Below are 24,530 nucleotides of genomic sequence, written 5' to 3'. Positions count from 1 at the left end.
TGGTAGAAACTCTCAGTTGTCCCCAGAGGGGTGAGAAGATAAACTCAGGGTGGTACAGACAGTTGGGCATCAGCCCTGAAAGCAAGAAAATTCTGACATGTGCTTCAACACGGATGAACTCTGAGAACATCATAAACGAAATGAGCTGATCGCAAAAGAAACACTGCCATTTGATCCCACTTCTATGAGGCCCCAAGAGCAGTCAGGTTCACAAAGACAGGGTAGAGTGGAGGTCACCAGGGGCTGAGGAGGCGTGTAGCGAGCAGCTGTTGGTTAGGACAGAGTCTCAGTTTGGGATGATGAAAACATTCTGGAAATAGACAGTGGTGGAACTGCTGAGGATGAACTTAATACTCCAGAATGATAAAAATCTGTGTTATACATATTTTACCACAGTCAAATGTAGCATGAATCTTAAAGAGTCTTGTTAATAAACAATATCACCACAGTCAAATAAAAGGAGAGGGGAGCCTTTGTGGCCGGCAATACTTACAAGATGTAGGCGATCACCCCAATGGACCAGCAGTCAACAGCTTTGCTGTATGGTTTCTGAGCAAGAACTTCAGGAGCTGTGGACAGATAAAGGAGAGTCACAATCCTGATGATTTAAATGCCTGAGACCAAAGACACTTATTTGGGCTTTTCACTTTCTGATTTTTGTTTTTCCTTGTTGGATGTTCAGATTTTGAGCCACCTGTGAGTCTAGAAACTGAGCAGGGGGCTGAGGAACCCAAACTATCAGTGGTAGAATACATGCTCAGCCTACACAAAGTCCTACGTTCAAGTTCACCCCAAGTTCCAAAGATATTTAAATAGATAATAATAAATGACCCCATTTGTCAGCTTTTCTAAGTAAAAAAAATACAAAGAGGTGTGTGTGTGTGTATGTGTGTGTGTGTGTGTGTGTGTAGAAATAATTATCCATCAATTGATCAATAAATATTCTGTTCTAAGTATCATAGCTTAGTCAACAGTATTGTGAGAAGGTAACACTCAGTTGGGGTAAGGAATATGAGTTGTACCCACAAAGTGACTAAGGACAGCGTCCCTGGCTCCTGTGGGGTTTGGTGAGGTACCATGGGGACAAGGGCGAGTAGTCCTTACTGTGCCTTCATGGAGTGTACGGCCCAGTGGAGAGGGCAGGGCTAGCCTGGAGCTCTCTCGTTTTCCCCGAGTTTGGGGTATTCGCCTACCGGCACTCTCACCTGCTCCTCTGCAGAGGAGGGGGACTGCTCCTGAATCTCCCTGCACCACTGAGCCAGGAGTCCACCAAGAGCCATTGCTTCCAGGGCTTGGGCTCGTTTTGAACCCGACATGATGGCCGTGTCCCTGGCCTTGTGGCCATGGCTCAGGATCAGGTCTCCACCTGGTGTCTGTGACCCACAGCGTCTGGTGCAGGGGGCACTCGATGTGGATTAAGTACACGTGAGATGATCCATCTCCCTGACAAGTGAAACCTCCTTTACCTTAAACATATCCATGCTCGAGGCCTCTTTGGTGCACGAGTTCCAGAACAATCACAAAGGTAGACAAAGGGAAAATAGAATCATTGATAAAGTCCTTGCTATGCCTAGAATTGTGTGTCCTCTGAGATTCGGATGGCTTACTTACCCCCAAACCCTTGGGGAAACACTGCTATCACACATTCATTATCCCCAAGTTACAGAGGAAGACACAAGGGCACTGAGAGGTTGGGCCAAGTGGTCAAAGCCATCCAGCCAGAAACGATCTCTTCACCCACTTCTGCTCCGGAGGCCCTAATCTCACCAAGTGCTGCTCTCAGCTGGGGCTCGTGCCAGCGGTTCCTAACGTTCACTGCTCTCATCATCTCAACGGACACTGAGCGAGCAATGCTCCCGAGCTCGGAGAGCAAGGGCAGGAAACGGAGCCTCTGAGAAGTGCTTTTTCCCAAGTCACAGCGAGACAGGGAAAAGCAGGCCAGTCTGAGCCTCGTTCGGGATCTTTCTGTTAGACCACACTGCTTTATTAAAGTGAGAACTTCTTCAGTCCTTAAGAAAAGTCCAGAAAATCTGCCACGGAAGTCTGTCCTTTCCTTCTCTGGAAGATAAATGACTCCCTGAGCATGAATAGGAAGGTGGAGGCTGAAGAGGTAGCTCAGTTGGTAAAGAGCTTGTCTTGCAAGCAGGAGGGCCCGAGTACGACCCCTAGGACTCAAATAAAAAGTGTGGAAAAGCCGGGCGGTGGTGGCGCACACCTTTAATCCCAACACTCGGGAGGCAGAGCCAGGCGGAGCTCTGTGAGTTCGAGGTCAACCTGGTCTACAGAGTGAGATCCAGGACAGGCACCAAAACAACAGAGAGAAACCCTGTCTCGAAAAACAAAACAAAGCAAAACAAAAGTGTGGAAGCACACCTGTGATCCCAGTGCTGGGGAGGGAGAGGAAGGCGAATGTTTGGAGTGTGCTGGCCAGCCAGCCTAGCCTATTTGGTGAGTTCTAGGCCAGTGAGAGAGAGACTGCTGTAAATAACTCAGGGAGGACAGCGGTTGAGTGATGACAGACAAAGCTGTTCTCTGACCTCCATACAAAGGTACACACATGTGCACATACATCCACCCACATACATGCACCTGCACATACACAAATGTGCACATACATACACATAAATACCCATACGTTAAAAAGAATAGAATACAAACGCCTATTGAGTATCTGCCCACGAGAGAGAAATACAGCCTACGGATCGACCCAAATCTCATTTTACATTTCAGTCCTAAATTCCATCAAGTCTTTTATCAGACTTTTTTTTTTTTCTTAACAGAACGGAAGAAATGCATTTGCATGTCTGTCTTGTCTTGGCTATGGTTGCCCTCAATGCAGTAGCAAAAAGGTTTACAGACCGGTGAAGCAGGGTGGTCACCCTCTGGAGAAACAGCCCTCGGAGAGTTAGAAGCCAGGTGCATAAATGGGTCCTTCCTGACTCACTGCTAAGAGGATGTTTCTCAGACTCCTCTGTTGTGGGAAGCGACAAAGGCAGCCACTTGAGCACAGTCAATGTCCTTTTGATTTAGGAGGCTGACACGAGTGGACACATCGGCACAGATGGTGCTCAGTGACTGCACCTGCAGGAGCCCTCAGGGGCCTGATGACAGGTTTATCACAGGAGAGGAGGCACCCAGAACACCCGATGACATTCTCACAACACACACAGAGTGACCCAGATGTCAGGAGCAGAGTCAAGCTGGTGGGCAGAGGCCTGGACCACTTCAAGGATCCCAGGGCTCATTAGCAAGAAGGCCAGCCTTCCAGCCTGGTCCTACCAACCTGCCAACCCAGGTGTCCAGTGGCACAGGAGCACAGCGGAATTAGTGCCAGCCTGACAGCACAAACTCACTGTCACTGCAGCAGGTGCCCAATGTGACAGACTCAGAGAAGGAAGCTGTGCAGATCTACTGACAGCTGCTTACATAGTAGATGAGCAAAGACTGGGTCCATGCCCTGGGCTAAGATGTACAGAGACCACTGCCCTGCAAAGCCGTATCTCTCCGAGGATGAACTCAGTTCATCTCTGTTCCCTTTTCCTCCCCCTCCTTGACTGTAGGAGGAGGGTATCTCTAAAAGAAAAAAAAACCCATTTCCAAATCCTCAATGCTTAGAGACAAGAACGTGCTGGTACTAGCCACACATTTCAGCTTGAGCAGGAACACCACTAACATTCTGGGCAGCTGGGGAAGGCACTGCCCAGAATTCAAAGCAAGCAGCTGGTTCATATTACTTGAGACGTTGAGGTTTGTGTGTGTGCGTGAGGCCACATTCAGAGGCTAGAGGACAGCCTTGGCTCGCCTTTCTCAAGTACCATACATTTTTTTTTTTTTGAGACAAGGCTTTCCATGGCCTGGAACTCAGGTAGTAGGCTAGGCTAGCTGGCCAGTGAGCCCCAGGGATTCACCAGGGATGCACCAGGAATACACCAGGGATCCCTGATTCCCCAGTGCTGATATTACAATCCCATCACATTCAGTTTCTAAAACAAAACAAAAACCAAAATCCAAAAGCCATAGGTTCTGGGGATTGAACTCAGGTCCTCATGCTCACAAGCCAGGTACTTTACCGCCTGAGCCATCTCTCCAGGCCTGTGATATTCAGGTTCCTGAAGCCATGGACTTGCTACAGTCATTTTTATATTGTGGGATTCTACCTATACAACAAAGTTTGTAACATCAATCATATGGCTAGAAAATGTTCTGGTTTGCATTTGGAGCATGAATGTTAGGGGAACGTTCTAACTTATCAATAGGCAAATATCAGGATGAAAAGATTGTGGATGGAAATGTATGCATTCATGCCAAAATTCTGTTGCTCATTTTGATGTCTTACTGATATAGTAATTTTTAATAAACTTGTAGGGGGTAAACCATTTACCTTCTGGTGAAGTTCTTAACTGCATTTGGAATCAAAGACAGGAGGTGAACTAGGCCATAAAATGCCAAGTGGCTCATGACTGAGGGAAGATGAGGATTGTTGTGGGTCTGAGGCCAGCCTGAGCCACAGTGAGCTCCTGGCCAGCACAGGCTACAGAGTGAAACTTGGTTTTCAAAGCATAAAACCCTAAAACTAAAAACAAAACAAAATAACTAATATTTAAAAACATGAAGCAAAGTGCCAGGCAGTGGTGGCACACGCCTTTAATCCCAGCACTCGGGAGGCAGAGTCAGGCGGATCTCTGTGACTTTGAGGTCAGCCTGGTCTAAGAGCGAGATCCAAGACAGGCACCAAAACTATACAGAGAAACATGCTGTCTCTAAACTCCCCCCCACAAAAAAAAAAAAGAAAGAAAGAAAAGAAAACCATGAAGTGAAGTGCTTTGTAAGCAGCATCTTCAGTAATTCCAAGTATTTAAAAACACCGTGACATGAGTCATACATACACCAAGAGCCTGAGTTCTGATTTCACCTGTAATGTGACTGCTGGAACCACGGGGACTAGAGAACATTCTTTGGAAAAGCTTACCCCAATGGCTTTCAATGCTTTCCTTTCATCCCACAGACATGCTTAGAAAACAAAATCTCAGGGGCAGGTATACAGCTCAGAGGTAGAACACTTGCTTAGAATGTGTGAGACCAGGCAGGAACCGGAAGGCAGGGTTATAAAGTAAAGGAAGCCGAGTCTTGCTCTGGGTTTTCCTCTCGGGTTTGCTCCAACACGAATTAAAGTCTGGACTGGAGGTGGCCCCCTTGTCCGAGCTTTGCCTTCACCATGACACTCACGGATGCAGACCTGCAGAAGCAGGTTAAGCACGTGATGGCTTCCATCAAACAAGACGCCAATGAGAAAGCAGAAGAACAGATGTGAAGGCCGAAGAAGAGTTAAACATTGAGAAAGGTTATCTTGTGCAAACCCAAAGACTTAAGATTATGGACTATTATGAGAAGAAAGAAGAGCAGATTGAACAGCAAAAGAAAATTCCAATGTCTAATCAGATGACTCAAGCAGAGCTCAAAGTCCTCAGGGGAAGATCTCACTTATCTGCTCAATAAGGCAAAGCAGCAAGGTGGCAAAAGATACAACCAGGTACCAAGTGCTGCTGGGTGGGCTGGTCCTCCACTGCTCGTACCAGCTGTTGGACCCTTGAATGACTGTGCATTGCAGAAAACAAGATTTCCCTTTGGTGAAGGCCGCAGTACAAAAAGCAAGTCCTATGTATACAATTGCCACCACAAAAGATGCTGATGTCCAAACTGACGAGGAGGCTTACCTGCCTGAGGAGATAGCTGGTGGAGTTGAAATCTATCCTGGGAATTGCAAGATAAAGGTTTCCAACACTCTGGGAAGCCAGTCAGACCTCATAGGCCAGCAGATGATGCCGGAAGTCTGGGGAGCCTTGTCTGGTGCAAATGCCAATAGGAAGTTTCTGGACTGAGCCTGGGGCGGTGCTGGTCATCTGAGGCTGTCCTCCTAAAGAAGCAGAGATCTGTGTGGCTTCTTCTCTCTGTTCTAATACTGATAATCAGTGGGTACCTTCTGCAGCTAATGCCCTCGGCTCAGTGTCAACGGAAGGGCCACTTGGTGTGGACAGGAACCCAGCTCCAGCTCCTCTGACAGCACAGCTGTGCACTGGTTCTGCAGCAGGACATGAGGGGTCAGATGATGCTGCGTGGCCCTCACCAAGGACCCATTTCCCCCCCCTGCTCCTAGTCTGGTCTAGAGTGAGTTGTACATGCTGTCCCCTGCTCTTCGGGTGTAAAGTGCATTGCGGGGTGGGGGGTGGGGTGGGGGGTGGGGCTTATGTTCCTCCAGCGACACTAGCTTCACTGTTACCATTTGGGTCTACTTTTCCTTATCTGTAAATGTGATTTAAAACCTAAGCCACAAATACTCTTTATTTATTGAAACAAAAGGTTTATATGGAAGAAAAAAGAAAGTGTGAGACTCCCAGTTTAATATACACACGTGCATGCATGCACACTCTTTAAGTAGGTTGACATGGAGATCAAATCCTAGGATCTCCCAAAGCCAGTGGAGAGACTGTCTCCATTGCTACCCTTCTGTTCTCCCGAGTCCACCTGCTGGTTTGGACCGCCTCTTCCCATTTTCTGCATTTCTTTTCAGTGGCATAGTAGCAGATAGAGAGCACTTGGGGAGTGACTCAGTATTCTGGTCTTTTCTGCAGTCAGCTTGCATGGCGATAACCAGCCAAACGCCTTATTATTGTGCTATTGGTCTCAGACCACTCGGCAAAACTCTGCTGCAATTCTTCTAAAAAATAAAATAAACCCACAGCAGCATCCAGCTGACAACCTTGGGGATGATAATGAGTTTCTAGACCAATGAGGGGCAGAGCTGAGCCTGGGGACTTAGCAAACAACACCCTGTGAGCCAGGCTGCCAGGGTTCCATGAGCCTGGAGATGCCAGGGGATCTTCCCCTCAAGGGGAAACATTCTCTTCTAATGGCATGCAGCAGAATTGACAGGTGGTGGGAAATTCAGCCAATGACTTCCCGATAACCCCAACATTTTTAAAATAGGTAGGCTTTCAATTCAATTCACGTCAGTGGAGTTAATGACAGGGGACTAGGGGTTGTGGTACTAGGCAGAACAGGAAAGGCCTGTTCTCCTGGCACAGCTTTCCTTGTAGAGAGCCCAGTGGAGAAGGCCGTAGAGAGACCCATACACTTGAAGCTATTGAGAAGAACTTATACACGGTACGTCCCATCCTCTGTCCATTAGGCTTGGTCAAAGCCAGCCTTTTTAGGCATCGAGAGAGCAAGCTAGCAAGCTGGGGCTGTGGGGCAAACTCTCCCTGGGTAATACACAGTTGGGCCCTTCAAACCTCTCACCCAAATCCTCCAACATAGCAGCCTCATAGTTCACTGTGCCTTATACTATCCCCCTCCACCTGTCCCGGCTTTGGGAATCACACTGTGACATCTAGACTTCATACTGCTGGAGACAGGGATATAGAACAGCCCTTGTATGTTCCAGGCCAAGCACAGTCTAGTTCAACTGAGACGCAACCTAGTCACCACACATGCCATTGTTCTTATGGAATGATACTTTCAAATTCTACGCAAGTGGGCTATAAAGAGATCTATCACTTTAAAAATGTTTAGTGAGTACATACAATGGTGGGGGGAGGTGAGAGGGAAGTGAAGGCAGATGGAAGATGAAAGAGAAAGAGGAAGAGAGAGAAAAGAAAGGGATGAAGGAAAAGTAAGGAAAAAAACCAAATGGATTTTAGAATGCCAGTAACTGTTTATTAGGAAATATGTATATTGAGTAAAAGCAAGATCAATCATTCCATAATCAAGTAATTTCTGCCAGGAATTTGTGGGATAAAAGAAAATTGGCTCTAATTCTCTGCATGTGGGTATGCCTGCCACTCAGGCCATTCTTCTTTTAAAAACCCTTTCTCAAAGACATCTCAGAATTACTAGGTTTAAATCTAACAGGAGAAAAATGTTACTTTATGAGCTAACAGCTCAAAACTTCCTCCCTCACGGGACTTAGAGTACTGTTCAGCTTTCCTCAGTCTTCCTCATGGAAACTTACTAGTTCATTAAAGTAAATTAAAGCTCATCTTTATGCAAACCATGTAGGTGCACTAAAGCATCAGATCATCCCACAAGCTATCAGAGTTCTCCACAGACAGAGTTCTCTGGATGTCTATGTTTCCCTCAAGCTTTGTGGAAAACAGTAGGTCTAGAATTTAACACGAAGGGATTTATTACTGTAAGATGCAACCAACCCACAATCGGAAAATTCCACTCTGTGGGCAACGGCGTCTATAAACCTAGCTATTTTATATTGATTTAGGGAAAGTGTTCCTGGTAAGGGTGGGGCCCAAGAGATGTGGGGAAGAAAAAAAAAGAATTTTAGGGGCCTTTCATCTCGTTTGTAAAATAATTTAATTCCTGATTTTTTCTTCTTGAAAGGGAGGCAGGAAAAAGATTTATCTAAGTGAAAACAGAGATCAGCTGTCCTGTGCAGGTGGGGACATGGGAACCAATTTTACAAAGGACAGAAATTTCCCCCTTTCCTGAGCACTTTAGGACATACCCCAAAGCAGTTCCTGCTAGGAGGGTAAACCGAGAGACCATCACCCGGTCACCAAGTTCAAGTTCACACTGGAGGTGATTTGTTCCCCTCTTTAAGATGTCTGTTCTCCCCTTCCTCTCAGCATGTCACAGATGATCACCTCAGGGGGGAAGGACAGTAACACAGTCAGGAAGGTGCAGCCCTAGATGCCAGAATAAAAGTCAGTGGTCTAGAACCAAGGGTATTGGAATGGCATTGCTCACTTGATGCAATCATTTCATCAGTGGTGACTAGAGTGCCTGCTTAAACTGGGTCCTGGCTTTATGGGTCGAGGAAGTGACTCTGGCTACTGCTGGATAGGAACATAGTGTTCCTCTTCTCCTGGGCACTGAGCTCAGAAGTCACTGGACATCAGCCTTCTCAAGGAAGAGTGTGAGAAAATAGACCTGACCATCAGGCACAGAGGAAGAAGTGCTTTGGGTTAGCTCGAGTGTAGTTTGACTAAAAGTCTGAAATTAGTGCATTTACTCTAAATAAAACCCATGGTGCCCATACCTGTAATCCCAGCACTTGGGAGGTAGAGGCAAGAAGATGGGAAGTTCAAGGTCATCCTCAACTCTATTAACAAGTCCAATGATAGCCTGAACTACATGGAACCCTGCCTCAAACAAACAAAAGGCAACTCTACAGTTTTAGAACCTGGGCTAGAGTAAAGAGTAGACTTATAGGTAGGCTTGTTTGTCATTATGCCTTAGAAATATCATTATCTGTCCATGTTTTGGTGTCTTGTTTGTCAGAGTGCTTGACACTTTAGTGAAAGGAATGTGTCGTCTGTGGAATAGCTGAATGTGACCTTTCTTGATACGGAATGCCATGGAGCCTGTGACCAGTTAAACTGTTGGAGCACAAGTGGTAGTCTTGCCCTTCAGGAAGACACAAGGAGAAACACATGTCTGTTAGATGAGTGAAAACAGGCAGACACTGCAGGAGAGTTTCAAAGAGTGAGCGACACTGCATGTGATGGTGGCAAGAAGATGTTGTGGAATATTAGTGGAAGATGTGTTACATGTGCTTATGCTGTGGAATATTTGTTTTAATGCCGCAAAGATGTGTTGCATTCTTTTTTTTTTTTTTTTTCCTTCTTGAAACAGGGTTACTCTGTAGTTTTGGTGCCTGTCCTGGATCTTGCTCTGTAGACCAGGCTGGCCTCGAACTCACAGAGATCTACCTGACTCTGCTGGGATTAAAGGCATGCATCACCACCACTACCCAGTGTGTTGCATTCTTTTATGTTGCAGTTGTTTAACTCCGTGAAGCTGTGTTACTTTGCCCGTCTAAAACACCTGAGTGGTCTAATAAAGAGCTGAATGGCCAATAGCTAGGGAGGGGAGAGAAATAGTCAGGGGTGGTATGAAGAGAGAAAAAATAAGAAGAGAAATCTAGGCTTAAGAGAAGAGGGAGGAGCGAGAAAAGAAGGAAAGGAGGACACCAGGGGCCAACCAGCCATGGAATAAAAAGAAAAGAAAGATATATAGAATAAAGAGAGGTAAAAAGCCAGAGGCAAAATGTAGTTAAAGAGAAATGGGGTAATTTAAGTTAGAAAAGCTGGCTAGAAACAAGCCAAGCTATGGCCAGGCATTTGTAAGTAAGAATAAGTCTCTGTGTATTTATTTGGGAACTGGGTGATGGGTCCCCAGTAGAGTAAAACAATAAAAAAAAAGATGTTTTCGATTATTTAAATTAGTTTGAGACCGGGTCTTGTATAGCTCAGGCTGGCCTCAGACTCATTATGTAGCCAAGGATGACCTTGAACTTCTGATCCTCCTGCCTTTCCCTCCCAAGTGCTAGGATGACTGGCATTCACCACCACAAGTCTAGTCTATGCTATATGTTGGGATCAAACCTGTGGCTGTGTCCATGCTGGGCAAGCATTCTACCAACTGAGCTACATCCCCAGTGACAATTTTTTTTTAAACAGTGGGAAAGAAGAAAGTTCAGAGATGAAAAACTAACTAAAAGTGCTTGTTGTAGAATATTACTTTAAGGTGTGTTACTTTTGTTTATGTTACATTTGTTTAACTCTGTGAAGCTGTGTTACTGTGCCTGTCTAGAACACCTGATGGTCTAATAAAGAACTGAACAGCCAATAGTGAAGCAGGAGAGGGAAATAGGCAGAGCTGGCAGGCAGAGAGAATAAATAGAAGGAAGAGAAGAAGTAGCCAGAGAAGGAGGAGGACATTAAGGGTCAGCCATCCAGCTATACAGAAAGCCAAAGAGCAAGAGTAATTTTTTTTTTTGGGGGGGGGGTTTGAGACAGGGTTTCTCTGTGTAGCTTTGCGCCTTTCCTGGGACTCACTTGGTAGTCCAGGCTGGCCTCAAACTCATAGAGATCCGCCTGCCTCTGCCTCCTGAGTGCTGGGATTAAAAGCGTGCGCCACCACCGCCTGGCAGTAATTTTTACAGAAGTAAAAAAAAGAAAAATCCCAGAGGCAAAAGATGGGATAATTTAAAGTTAAGAAAAGCTTGCCAACAACGAGCCAAGTTAAGGCCAGGCATTTATAATTAAGAATAAGCCTCTGTGGGTAATTTATTTGGGAGCTGGGTAGCAGGCCCCCCAAAAGAGCAAAAACAAATAACAAGTGCTAGAGTTCAAGGGGAACACAACCCAGCTTTGGTGTTATTAGAGCTTCAGACATACATTTTAAGAGCATATTTGGCCTTGAGGGGAAAATCTCATGACAACAAAGGAAGGAATGCCCAATGTTCTTAGATCTGTTTCAGCAGAAATTTTAGCAGTAATATCTAAAAACAAACAACCCAATACAAGATGAAGGAATGTCCTGTGAAGACCTGACCATACACTGCTTTCTCTGGAGTATCAGAATCTGGATACTGCTGAGCCTGGACATGCCTATATCGCTGGCACTTGGGAAGCTGAGATGGGCTGATGACAAAATTGAAGGCCACCTCGTCTCCGTAACAAGATCTTGTCTCAAAAGAACCCCCACCTCTCTGAAACACAGGCCCATCCTTGGCCATGGTTCGTCTGCCATCATCTTCCATTTTGGAGAGTGCAAGGTTCTTGGGGCAGTTCTGGACTCCTTTTGCTGCTATAGGCTCCTTTGCTGTTTTATAACCCATGACTTAAAACTATAATTTACTAAAAAGTCTATCGCTAAAGAGCCTCAGTCCACTCTGATGTTCCAGTAGCCCCTTGACTTTGATTACAGGCTTTGAAAAGTCTCCATGAATGCATCACCTTGGCTGGTAATTACCGTTGGGACCTAAGCTGGGATTACTATGCAAACTCTACTGAAGCCAGGGTGTGGATGATGGGTGAAGGAATGAAGCTGAGGAACAGGAAAGGAGTAGAAAATCCAGAAGTAGCTGGGGTTTTGAATGTAGAAGCAACTTGGAATTCAGTGGGCTGGAGGAGGTAAGTGTCAGATTAAGGAATTTTAGTGCAATTCATAATAGATAACGGCTATATGACCCTTATGGAATGGTGTGAGTATTTGGCCTCCCATCCTGTCTGGCTTATGGTTGACCAAAGTACTTTATTCCTAAGATAATCTGTTCTTCTGAAGTCTGGTAAGAAGCTTTCCTTGGCTTTTTCATGTGGGCTCTGGGGACTGAACTTTGGTCCTCATGTTTTAAAAGATGATGGTATGAGGAAAAAGTGAGTTAGGACGGACATAGAGCCTAGCAGTAGAGTGCTGGCCTAGCATGTGTAGGACCCTGGCTTTGATCCCACGTTCTGCCAATAGAGAGAGGCTTAGTGTGGCCATGTACGCGAGGCTGGGTTTACTTTGTCTTCATTCTAATAATGAGCTTTTTTGTCCCTGTCAATGTTCATTCGTGCAAAGACTGACGAAAACCAAAACATGTTACCTAGAAGTCTCCCCGTTAGGGGGCCCTGTCTTTCCTAACAAGTAGGGCCTAGTTATAGCACATGGCATGAGATGCTTGCTGGGAGTTATCACTGTCAGGCTGATGTGAAAGAAAGAAAAGGAAGTCTTATTTGGACCATCTGACTACCATCAGCTTGGCATGACATGTTATCAGCTACATAAAAATCTCATTTTAGCACTGGCCTGTGGTGAGGGGATGAGAACAGTGAAGTAATGCATCCATTCAGCTGCCAAAGTATGAAACTAAGTGAAAAACAAGAAGCAAAACTCTGCTGGGGAGAGCCTACCACAGTGAGCAGAGGTCCTCTGAGGAAAGATCAATGGAGATTACTCCGGCTGCTGAGAACAGAAGGGAGAGATGCCCATCAAATTAATACAGTTCATCCTGCCTGGGAGGACAGAGACAAAGGCAGGGCTTTTTTGGCATATGGCTATCATATATCTACAGAAGTGCATATATCTTAGAACAACAACCAAGTCTTGGAGACAGCTCAGTGGCAGAACACTTACCTAGCCTGTGTTTTAGACCTAGTACTGCCTACATCCTTGGCAAAAAAAAAAAAAAAAAAAAAAAAAAAAAGAGGAGATACATGGTCTAGCATGTTTGTGTTATGCATGATAAAATGAGAACTCTTAGCCTCCCCTTATCCCCAACCAATGGCAGAGGTCTGGAAGAGCATGCTTCCAGGAGCTGAAGGGATGTTCAGTTGGTAAAGTGTCTGCTGTACAAGCTTAAGGACCTGAGTTTAGGCTCCTAGCACCCAAGTGAAAACCAGGAGCTATTCTACAGTCCCAGCACCGGGGAGGAGAAGACAGATGGATTCCCTACAGATCACTGGACAAACAGCCTAGCTGAGCTTATGAATACCAGGTCCAGTGAGAGACCATGTCTCAAAAAATAAAGTGGAGGGCAAATGAAGACTCCTGACATTGGCCGCACGCACGCACGCATGCACACGCACACACATACACACACACATACACACACACACACACACACGCACACGCACACGCACACGCACACTAACGCACTCGCATGCATATACACATACTTAAATGAACATCAACACATGCCACACACATGCATCAACTAAAATAAACAGACATTTGCATTCAGGTTACCTGCTATGACTGGTACCAGCTACAAGGCTAAGTTATCTTGAGGATGGTGGTCCCAATACTAACACTGTGCTGATCCACATCTCTGGTTTCCAAGACCTCTCCAATCTTAAATCTCAACAAGTTCTAAAAATTCAGTGATCCTTGAATTAAGGGCATTCCTCTAACTGGGTGGAAAAAGTAACATTCTAAGAATGCTGACCAACTGTTCACCAGCTTCATTTAAGGAAACACAAGACCAAATGTGTTTAAACTACTTTAGGCAAGTTAAGGCAGAAATAGACTAATGATGCCTGCATGGCTGGGCTAGCGATGCTGAAGCTAAGTTCTGGAAGGATACTGGGATGATCCCTTGTGTGGGAGCTGCTCAACCATGAATTAAAATTTTGCTCATATAGTTCTGGATTGTAAATAAAATGATGTGCCCAGGTGCCAATAGTCTCTCCCAGTTCCAAGTCAAAAGCAATCAGGAAATAGCAGGAAATAGTGGTGTGCTGGAAAGGAAATACTGCTGAGTGATACATCCCTGCTCACCAAGAGTTAATAAGGAAAACTCTCCCTTTAGAACCACGACAGCTCAGGCAGAGGCCTGCCACCAGTCACCCTCTCTCTACAGCAGCACTCTGGTTGGAAGAGAGCAACATGGCACTCCATTCTTGAGAGACACATAGACACTTGATTTGTGTGTTTCAAGTTCTCTTAAAGTTTATTTTTGTTTCTGAAACCATAAGACCTGACTGTGGTCCTTGAATCGGAGCAACCATGTTAGTGTGCAGAAAAAGTGAAATGAGCAAACAGCGAAAAACCAAAACTAAACAAGCAAATACACACACACCGCACTCACACACATACACCACACATGCACCCCCACACCCCCACATACACACATACATACAGGCACAGATACATACACAGCACTTAACATACACTACACAAACATCCCACACCCCCAAACACACACACACACACACACACACACACACACAGTAGAGGTTCTCCTCTACTAAACAGGAGTATATTTGTCACCCCTGCTCTTTATCAGTTCCATGATTAAGATGGATGCTTTCTGTCACATACTCAGTGACCTCAGGGGACCCATTTGGGTATTTTAATTAATTCCACAGCTCGGGCACTCTAATTGATACATTTCTTAGTTCTGACTTTGCCTCTTGATGTTGGCGTCAAGGAGAACAGAACCCTTGACTTAAATGGATTCCAGGTCCAGGCCTGTATCATACTGACAGACACTGCGGTCCTCTGAGCAGCTCATTGCCACCAGATGGGCCAACGATTCCTCCTCATTATCATTACCAGAAAGTGCTGGTTTGCAGCAGCCTGTTCTCCAAGCTAAAGGAGTCCAGACCTTTCTCACAGATCCTACAGGTAGCAGCAGAGAGGAGTTCAGGGCTTGTGCGGCAACTCTAACTCTCCTTGTTGCCTGAGCTCCACCTTCCTTCAGTTCTAGAACTTTCCTCTTGGCTGTGCCAGCTACTGATGACTCCCCTCCTTACCAGGACTTTACAGTTTGCTCCTGCAATACACTAGTTACGCTATACTTGAAATACATAACCATACACACATCTTATATTATATACCTTGCCACATTGTCCTGGGGTCGGATGGAACCAGCCATTGAAGCTGCATGCAATAGGAACTCAGCGCCAGGGAGGGAGTGATGTTTATAATCACCCATTAGTAAGTGACACTGTCTCCACGGGCCATGTCTCCCTTTTATAAAAGGATATGCAGGGGCAGGGAAGAAGGGTCAGTCAATAAAATGTTTGCTGCACAAGCATGAGGGTCAGAACTCTACCCCAGTGTGCCCACAAAAAGCCAGGCATGGTTATGAGAGCTTATAAGCCCAACTGGGGAGGCAGTAGGAGGATCTCAGGGCTCGCTGGCCACTCAAGCCAGCCTAGTTGGCACGCTCCAGGTCCCAGTGAGAGACACTGTTCAAAGAACAAGGTGGATGGACCTGAAGAGTCACACCTGAGATTGTCTTCTGGCTTCTTCCTGCATGCACACTCCTTACACACACACACACACACACACACACACACACACACACACACACACACACACACACCCTTATCCCTGTTACTGAGATAACACAGGAATGAATTTACTTAGTTATTTGCCTATAATCTGACTCCTTCTCTCTAAATGTAAGGACACAAGGGAGGATTTCTGTCTGCTTTGTCTTTTTTTTCTCCTAATCCATTTTTCATTCTGTTAGAATCCCTCAAACAGAAGGCAGGCATTAAATAATTAATTCTGGAATAGACGAATGGCATAGCAGCATAACATTTTTAAATTTGTAGTAACAAGGTCTTATCATTTTGCTCAGGCTGCCACATCCTTTTGGTGAGGTTCCCATCCTTCTAAATCTCTTCCCTCATCTTACTCACCATTCTCCTCTGCTGGCTCTTTGCTTCCCTCCTCTGAGTAATTTGGAAAATGAAACAGCAGTGACAAGTCCATTTTGATATGACAGTGTAATTATGCAAGGACCTGAAACACCATGGAGTGCCTCCAAGGTCACGGGGCACTCCCACAGTGTCCCGCTGTCTCTAGACCAATGGGTTATAGACTGAATCTCCTCAGCCCTTTAGGAAGGTTCCCTAGTTGTTACCTGAAGACTCATGGGAATGGTGTAGGCTGTGCAACACTAATCTCCCTTTTTTAGGAGTGTCCCCCCTCCCCTTCCCCTTCCTCTCTCTCCTCTTCTCTCCTCCCTCCCTCTTTCCTTCCCTCCCTTCCTTTCTCCATCCCTCCTTCCCCCTTCTTTACCTCCCTTCCTGTCTCTCTATCTTCTTTTCCACTTCTTCTTCTGTTTTTTGTTTATTTGTTTATTTGTTTTTGACAAGATCTTACTATACATCCCAGACTGACCTCAAGCTCAATTTCTTCCTGCCCCCCCCCCCCAGCTCAGCTCTGGGAATGCAGGAATGTCCCACCGTGCCTAGTGCACACGCTGCTCTCACAAAGACAGACCCTCAAAGTTTACATGAGGATTCAGCCCTGGTCTCCATTTTCCAACTTCACCCAACACCAAACATACCTAGGCTTGCCCTCTCTCTGCCTTTGGCTTTTTAACTAGCTTATTTCCCTCCTAGAATGTCCCCTCTTCTCTAACTTCCTGGCGGCCAGCTGCTCTCTGTCATCCAGGTGAAGGCTCAAACCCCAGTTCTCTCAACAGAGTCCTCAGTGCCCCTCAATCCCTGCCACTGACTATGGCACGCTGCTGGCTTCATTTTCCTCAGCACAGCACAATCAGAGATGGCCTTGTCCATTTCTCTCTCTCTCTCTCTCTCTCTCTCTCTCTCTCTCTCTCTCTCTCTCTCTCTCTCTCTCTCTCGTTTATTGTTTTGGCTACCAAGCAGCAAGCTCAGTGAAGGCAGGTAAGGTGTCTGAACAACGCTCAGAACAGTGTTGGGGACGTGGTAGACACTGAGTACACATTTGCTAAGTGATTGACTCAGGGATGTGAACAGTTTTCTGGATAAGTGTTCCCTAAGGGCTCATGTGATAGAGGTTCGGTCCCCAGCATGTGGTGCTTTGGGGAGATGGCAGAACACTGAAGCTGGGCCTATTGTGAGGTGTCCTGGTCATTGGGGCTGCACCTTTGAAGGAGTTATTAATATCCCACCCTTTCCCCACCATGTCCCAGTCTCATGGTGAATGGTTTTACCAGATGCTGTTGCCATGGTGTGCTGCTTTGCTGCAAGGCCAACAGCTACAGGGCCAATTACTCACAGTCTGAAGCCTCCAAAGCCACAAGGCAAAATTAACCTTTTCTCTTTATAAGTTGATTATCTCAGGTGTTTGTTACAGTAACAGCAAACTAACACAATTCCTGTGGGCATGCTCCAGAAAACAGAAGGTGAATCTCAGTGACCAGCTGTTCACAGCTGTTGGTAGCCTTCTCTGCATTTTGTATGAATAACAGGAAGAAAGGTGCAGTTATGCATTTAGGAAAAAGTATAACCGCTGGCTTTGCCTGCACAGATCAGGGTGAGATGACTTGGAGAGAATGACTTCCTTATGGCTTCTTCCATATTCCTCATACAAGTATTTCCTCTCTGGCTACATCGATCTCAACATTTTGCATGTTTTATTGAGTCTGCCTGCACCTTACTGTAGGTTCAGTGTTTCACTGTAAATCATCCAAAAATACACACACACACACACACACACACACACACACACACACACACACACACAAATTCTGGTATTAGAACCTGGGAATTCATCCCATTTTGCTCTCAGACTCTAGTTGGGCCCACAACCAAATCAAACAGGATTTCCACCCAACTGCTAAAAGGTTTCATGGAAACCACTTCACTGCTAACTTGCTATGGTATCTCTTGGTATTTTTATCTTTCCTTCAAGAGAAAGGCAGGCAGTTGTAATATGTGCCGGGCTCCAGTGCTTCAGGATGAAGATGATGATGTTGCCATGGAGACACCCCAACTTTATGGGTACACACATGCACGTGCTTGCACATACACTGTTCTTACCAACGTAGCCTGGGGTCCCACAGGCTGTGGACATCACATCTCCTTTGCCCTCCATTTTTGACAAACCAAAGTCACTGATCATTATTTTGGACTCCTCATCTTGACTGTAGTACAAGAGATTTTCAGGCTAGAAAAAACAAAACAAAACAAAGACAGCTTAGAGTAAATTGAAACGGGAGTGTAGACCTACAGCCCAGCTACTTGGGAGAGCATGTCTCTCCAAATAAAAACTAAAATGAGGACTGGGGATGTGGCTCAGTGGTCTGGGGCTTGCTTAACATACAAGAGGCTCTGGACTCGATCTGGAAACAAGCAAGTAAACAATTGAACAGCAGATACATTTAAAGCTACCTTACTTAGGGAGACTCATCAAGTCTCACAATTAAGAACAACCTTGACCTTTAGTATAGACAATGTCTCCGTCAACAGATGTTAATTAAAACAGCGGTGCCCACTAAGCAGGCCGCAGAGGGCCCCGCAGAGCATTGGCACAAGCAAGTCTTCAATGTCATTCTTTGCCTTGGCTAGTATTTCTGCCTCTTGGAAATGAAAAACCAGGTTTTGAGGGAACCTAAGAAGCCGATGGCTCTCAGACCTTGTCATTTCAGTTCTTGGCTAGGGGAACAGGATTCCTAAGCGATGAAACCACGTTTGCAGAATTTGCAGGTTCTCATGAGTTCCTTTTTCTTCTTTTCTTTTCTTTTCTTTTCTTTCTTTTTAAGCCAGAGACACTTGCAGGTTACTTTGCTGTGATGCAAGCCTCTCTCCTGGCTGTCCCGCCATGTCTTGCAATCCTGGCAGATGGGCTGCACCTTGCTGAGCTCATCCACTACCTGCTCACACCCCTCTCAGGGGAAGGAGGAGAACTTTGGAAATGAAAAAAGCGGCACTTCCTTGTCATGTGGCTGCAGATGCCTCTGCCTTTCTGTCAAGCACAGGCCAGTGTCTTCCTATGAAGGGAGAGCATAGGGGTTCCACACAGCCGAGGTCTCAGGCCACCTTCCAGACCTTCAGTCTTCGATTTGTTTGGTTGGTTGTCTGTGTCATTTTACTTTGATATGGGATCTTATTATGTCGTCTACGCTGGCCTGGAACTTGCTGTGGGATCCAGACTGGCTTCAAACTTATCATCCTCCTGCCTCAGCCTCCTGGGATTACAGGGGTATATCTCTGTGCTCAGCATGTCTTCACTGTGATTTTTGCAATATCAGTGACATATAGGAGGGACTTCCTTGGGGCAGACAATAAAATATTATTTACATGGAGTTTTAGGCAAACCTGCAGATTGTCATTGGTGCTGGCAAGGATTGGGGTGGGGCTTATGGGTACCATGATGCACCTGCCTCGGGCTAGCCCCAGCTCCACGGGGCTGAGAAACTCAACATGGAAGACAAACTTGTATTTTTATTTATCCTTTACTCTTTGTGTGGCTTCAGTTGATGCTATCTCTCAGGGGAATGGTTGTCAGGACAGTCCTGGAACATCTAACCACTAGGACAATTCTGAAGATTTAGTGAGTGAATAAGTACTTGTGGCTCTTGTCTACAATAAACCTTAAAGGAATGAGAGCAGAATGAAGGATCTTGAATGGAAGATCTTTTTCTCATCCTATTTCCAGACTGACTACCCACCCCCCAGACCAAGGATAAAGCCATATTCTCCTGTCAGGCTTCTGGGGCAAATCTTGGTTGCTGCACATTGAATTTTAGGAATTATTGTAAGTAGAGTGACAAAACTTGTCTAAAACGTGTTTCTTGGTCTTTTGTATACCATCATCAACTGTTCACTGTGAGGATATTAAACAGAGGAGAAACATCCTTTGGTAGATCTGAGATGGGGTGGGAGTAGATCTCTGCAGGCAGGAACTCTGGCATGCAGTCTCTGCTATGAAGAAACTGTAAGGATTGTCCAAGACCCTGTCCTTGACCAAACCTTGGCCAAGGTCCTCTGAGCCCTCTTCAGAGCAAAGCCTTGACTTTGACCTCTCAAGCTCCTCTTTCTCTAGCCAGGCCAGCCAAGCAGAGTCTCAGCATGGATGAAGTGAACTCACTTTAGAGGGAATCCCCACCCCTGAAAAATGACCAAGTTCTTCCTCTGGTGCTTCTGATGCTGTTAAATAAACACTTACTTTGACATTTTTAAGGGCAATGAGTACTCTTCACTGCCACCCTGGGGCTTTATAGGAAGAGGGACTGATTCAAGTCCAGTGCTACAGAGGCTAAGTGGCAATTTTCAGCCATGGGCAGGTTGGAGGACAGTCAGGGGAAGAACTGTGACTAAGGCGGACAGTGGCAAGGCCAACTTGATAGGACTTTTGCTTCAGGCATTAGACAGGGTGACATGGTATTGACGGTGGGAGATAAGAGGTTTGGTCAGATATGTGGGGATATCTTGTGTTCAATAGATTTAAGATGATTCTTATAATCAATTTGAGTCAAAGAGGAGAATCTTTGTCCACTTATGAGTCCTTGGTCTGACTTTAGTGCGAGACTTGTGAGGTCACTTTATTTCTTTTTTTTAATTATTATTTTATTATCCTTATTTATTTATTTATTTATTCATTCATTCATTCATTTATTATTTTATGACACTGTGGGTCAAACCCAGGGCCCTTGATGTGCTAGGGTAAGGGCTCTACCACTGAGCTACATCCAACACTGCCCTAGTCCTCACCACTGTTAGGCTGTCTTAGCAAAACTCCTAATGTCTCTTCTTAATAATTTCCTTTAAAAAATTATTTTAGTGTGTGTGTATGTGTGTGTGTGTGTGTGTGTGTGTGTGTGTGTGTGTGTGCTAAAGTGTTGGAACACGTGGAGGCCAGAGGTCAACACTGAGGATCTTCCTCAAATGCTTTCATTTTTGAGACAGGCTCTTTCCACTGAATCTGGGGCGGCCAACTGGGCTCAGCCTGTCTGGACAGTGAGCTCCAGGGATCCTCTTGTCTTTGCCTCCCCAGTGCTGGGATTACAGGTGTGCTTTGCCATGCCTGGCGTCTTTATGTGGGGCTGGTGACCAAATCCATCTCAGGTCTTCATGCTTGTGCGAGCATTTGGAGGACTGAATCACCTACCCAGTGTCCTTCTTAGCAACCCTGCAGGCCCTGTGCTCTCCTCCCCCCACCCCTGCTCTACTCAGTCCTTCTTAGCAATCCTGCAGGCCCTGTGCTCTCCTCCCCTCACCCCTGCTCTACCCAGTCCTTCTTAGTAATCCTGCAGGCCCTGTGCTCTCCTCCCCCCACCCCTGCTCTACCCAGTCCTTCTTAGCAACCCTGCAGGCCCTGTGCTCTCCTCCATCCCAGCCCTGTTCTACTCCAAGTATCACTTGCTCCTCTTGTGCTCAGAGCCAGAGCAGGGCTCAATCTATCTCCCCTATGGCAGCAGTCTCAAAAAAAAGGCTTCTTTCTTGCTGCAACAAATGTCAAAACATTTTTTTCCCTTTAACAGAATCCAAAGGGAAAAATATTTTCAGTCACCTGCAGTAGTGATACAAAGAGTAATTGGAGTCGGGAGTCACCATGACAATTTTGTGAAGAGTGAGATTTGAAGGAAATCAAGTGATGCTGTTGGAGGCTTTGAAAGGAAACTGAAATGGACCAGTCTGTAGTTAAAACAGTTGAAATGCTTGGGAAATGGGAGAGGGGCTTCCTCTTGTTGTAAAATGCATGGGGTTTAGGAATTATCCATTAATGAACTGCAAGACTCAGTCACAGATGCCAAAAGAGGGCTCCATTTCACCACCACTGGCTTTTACTTTTCCTTGCCCCAGGATTTCTACAGCTGGAGAGATAAGCACATGACTCATGGTACCAAAGGAAGTTCAACTCAGGCAAGAGATCGCCAAGCCACCCCCAACACACACACCTAACCCCACAGGTGGTTCATTCTGGTCAGTAAGATGCTTTCCTGAACAGTTATCTCCGAAGAGGGTTAAAGCAGCTAGATAGTCACTGTTGGGATCAATACTTTGAGTGGCCTCAAGGTTTGGTAATGGCAACAAGGCTTTTCCCGGCAGGTGGGGGTAGAGAGGCAGAGGTGAAGTGGCCAAGGGATGACCCAAGGGGTGATCTGGGTGAAAGGTCATCAGGAGCAGTATGAAGGCTGTGCGTGTGAAGGCCACAAAGAGCATATGCACCACATCACAGTTCTTCCTGCCAGAAGGGGACCCTTTGAAGGGCCTGGGCTCACCTGAAAAGTTATTTTGTTGCATATTATGGCATTTCTGTAAGACAACTGTGGGCAAACATTCAAATTAGACTATGAAGCTCCCTTCTTGGTAATAATTTACATAATACTCCTTAAAAAGATCCCATTCAACACATTTCTGGGAAAGTTACTGCTGCACAGAACAACACGATGAATCCAGTCATCTCAACAGGGGGCAGTTGTGTCCCTCCGTGGACAAAATCCAGCAAAGCCTAGAGACATTTTCGTTTCTATGCCTCCAGGAAGGGTGTTGGAAATTTAGAGGATAGAATTCAGGGGAGCTGCTAAGCAGCCTGCAGGGCCCAGGGCTGCTGCCCACACAGGGTCCTCCGTCTCTAAGTATCAATAAGGCAGAGCTAAGGAACCCATCCAAGTTCCATGTGGGAGTCGTACACACTTCCTTTCTCACTCCCTGGACTTTAACAAAACAGAGCACTGGGTTGTCTCCAGTGGTTTCCTAGGGCCCACATAAGAACATCTATTTGGAAGGAGAAGCGGGTATGTTTGATCACGGGTTAGGGTAGCATCGCAGACCCTACGTATGGCTTTGATTAGCACCACAGGCTGGCTGTTGCTGTAGCTTAGATTGGGTGGCCTTCGTGTTATCAGGAGTTGATGAAAATTTAACACCACATGGATGAAACTCCTTGGAGCCTCTGAAAAGAGATCACACAAAAATCCTAACGCAGCCACTGTGTTCTGCCACAAGGGTAAGCCCAGTCGTCAAATCATCTTCCCCCTTCTTTTTGATTGCCATGGGATGCACTTCCGGAAGGGCCTGGTGTTCCCAAAGTGCCCCAGGCTGAGAGCTGCAAGCACTTGTCAGCAGCTCTAGGTAGAAGTGGAAAATGGTCTCCTGTCTCACTGACCCACTTTTTAAGGGGGACACGAACACCGCTCTTCCTGGATAATTCCTAATTGTTTATAACTTATTTTCCTAGGAAGTGCCGACGGCCCTGCACACCACCTCTCTGAAGTTGCAGCACTAACTTGCTTAGCAACAGCTTGATAGCAACCGCTGTAGGTTCAAAGCACAGACGTGGCATGTGGCGGGGGGGGGGGGGGGGGCACAAAAGAGCAGGGCAGGAGTGCCACTCCGCATGGAGGGAGGCCAAGGGCTGGCTGACCTAGCTTCTCTCTTACCCAGCAGAGCCTGGGGCTCCAAGGATGAGCTCATCATACTCACAGCCCACTTGCTACCAAGAAGATAGCAGAGGCCAGAAGGGCTTGTTGACATCCCCATGTCTCTTTCTCTGGTGTTTCCTCAAGCGGGGTCCCCAGACTGGCCTCACTGTCACCTGAAAGGCATCACCACTCACTTAGAAAGGCAAATTCATGGGTCTTCTGCAGACCTGCTTGATCACAGTCCTTATGGGCAGAGCCAGAACACAGAGATCGTACTGACCTCCGCGCACCTCCCCAACACTGATTGAGGTTAACACTTTCACATCTCGGAAAGGAGATCTCTAGAAGGTCCTAAGATGACTATGGAAAAGGGAAAAAATGGAACCAGAAAAATGATGAGAGAAAATGATACATGGAAAGAAAAAGAGAAAACTCCAGAGTACATCTTTTCTTTATAAATTGATTTTTTTAAAAAAATATGGTCCTGCCTCAAATTAATGTGCCATGCTTTGTTGACGTTCATGGGAGGCCTGCCTGTTTCTGAATGGAGATGGAGGAGGAGTAGATGGGGAGGGGGGTAGATGGGAGGTGTGAGGTGGGGGGTGGGAGGAGAGGAGGAAGAGGAAACTCTGGTTGGTATGTAAAATAAATGAAAAAAATTATTAATAAAAAAATGTTGCTGGGCGGTGGTGGTACACGCCTTTAATCCCAGCACTCGGGAGGCAGAGCCAGGCGGATCTCTGTGAGTTCGAGGCCAGCCTGGGCTACCAAGTGAGTCCCAGGAAAGGCGCAAAGCTACACAGAGAAACCCTGTCTCGAAAAAAAAAAAAAAAAAAATGTTGTGTCACTAGACATGGAACCTAGAGTTTGAACATGCCAGGCAAGTGCTCAGCCACCAAGCCACACCCCAACCCAAAGGGGAGTCTTCATGAAGGGAAAGCTATGCCATTCTACTCCTTGATACCCAAGAGCAGATGATGGAGAGATGCTCAACTTCTGTTTAACGAATGTTTATAGTTGACTCTAGCTTACTTCCTGCTAAGGGCAGCGTGCTTGCAAGTCATCCTTGTGTTTATATGTTGAGTGGTGCACATATGTTCTGGGGGTGGACATCTGTCTCACTCACACAGTAGGGTGTGGAGGCTGGACCTGTAACACT

The 24,530-nt window shown here is 46.1% G+C and overlaps 1 protein-coding gene and 1 pseudogene across 3 annotated transcripts in view; one reads left to right on the top strand and one right to left on the bottom strand.

Moving 5' to 3' along the window:
- Positions 1-24,530, bottom strand: part of Camk1d (calcium/calmodulin dependent protein kinase ID) — a 410,836-nt gene that overhangs the window by 39,552 nt on the left and 346,754 nt on the right. For all 3 annotated transcript variants that reach the window (XM_028891816.2, XM_028891804.2, XM_028891812.2), the window contains exons 5-6: positions 18,045-18,171; positions 494-569 (exon numbers count right to left, since the gene is read on the bottom strand). In XM_028891816.2, coding sequence (XP_028747649.1) covers positions 494-569; positions 18,045-18,171 — 203 coding nt within the window. The remainder of the gene's footprint in view (positions 1-493; positions 570-18,044; positions 18,172-24,530) is intronic.
- On the top strand, positions 5,216-5,957 carry LOC114708498 (annotated as a pseudogene).

This window comes from Peromyscus leucopus, chromosome 5 (assembly GCF_004664715.2).
Source record: "Peromyscus leucopus breed LL Stock chromosome 5, UCI_PerLeu_2.1, whole genome shotgun sequence".
NCBI classification, from domain to species: Eukaryota; Metazoa; Chordata; class Mammalia; order Rodentia; family Cricetidae; genus Peromyscus; species Peromyscus leucopus.
Note: the sequence above shows the minus strand (reverse complement) of the source record. Positions and strands in the feature narration are given on the sequence as shown.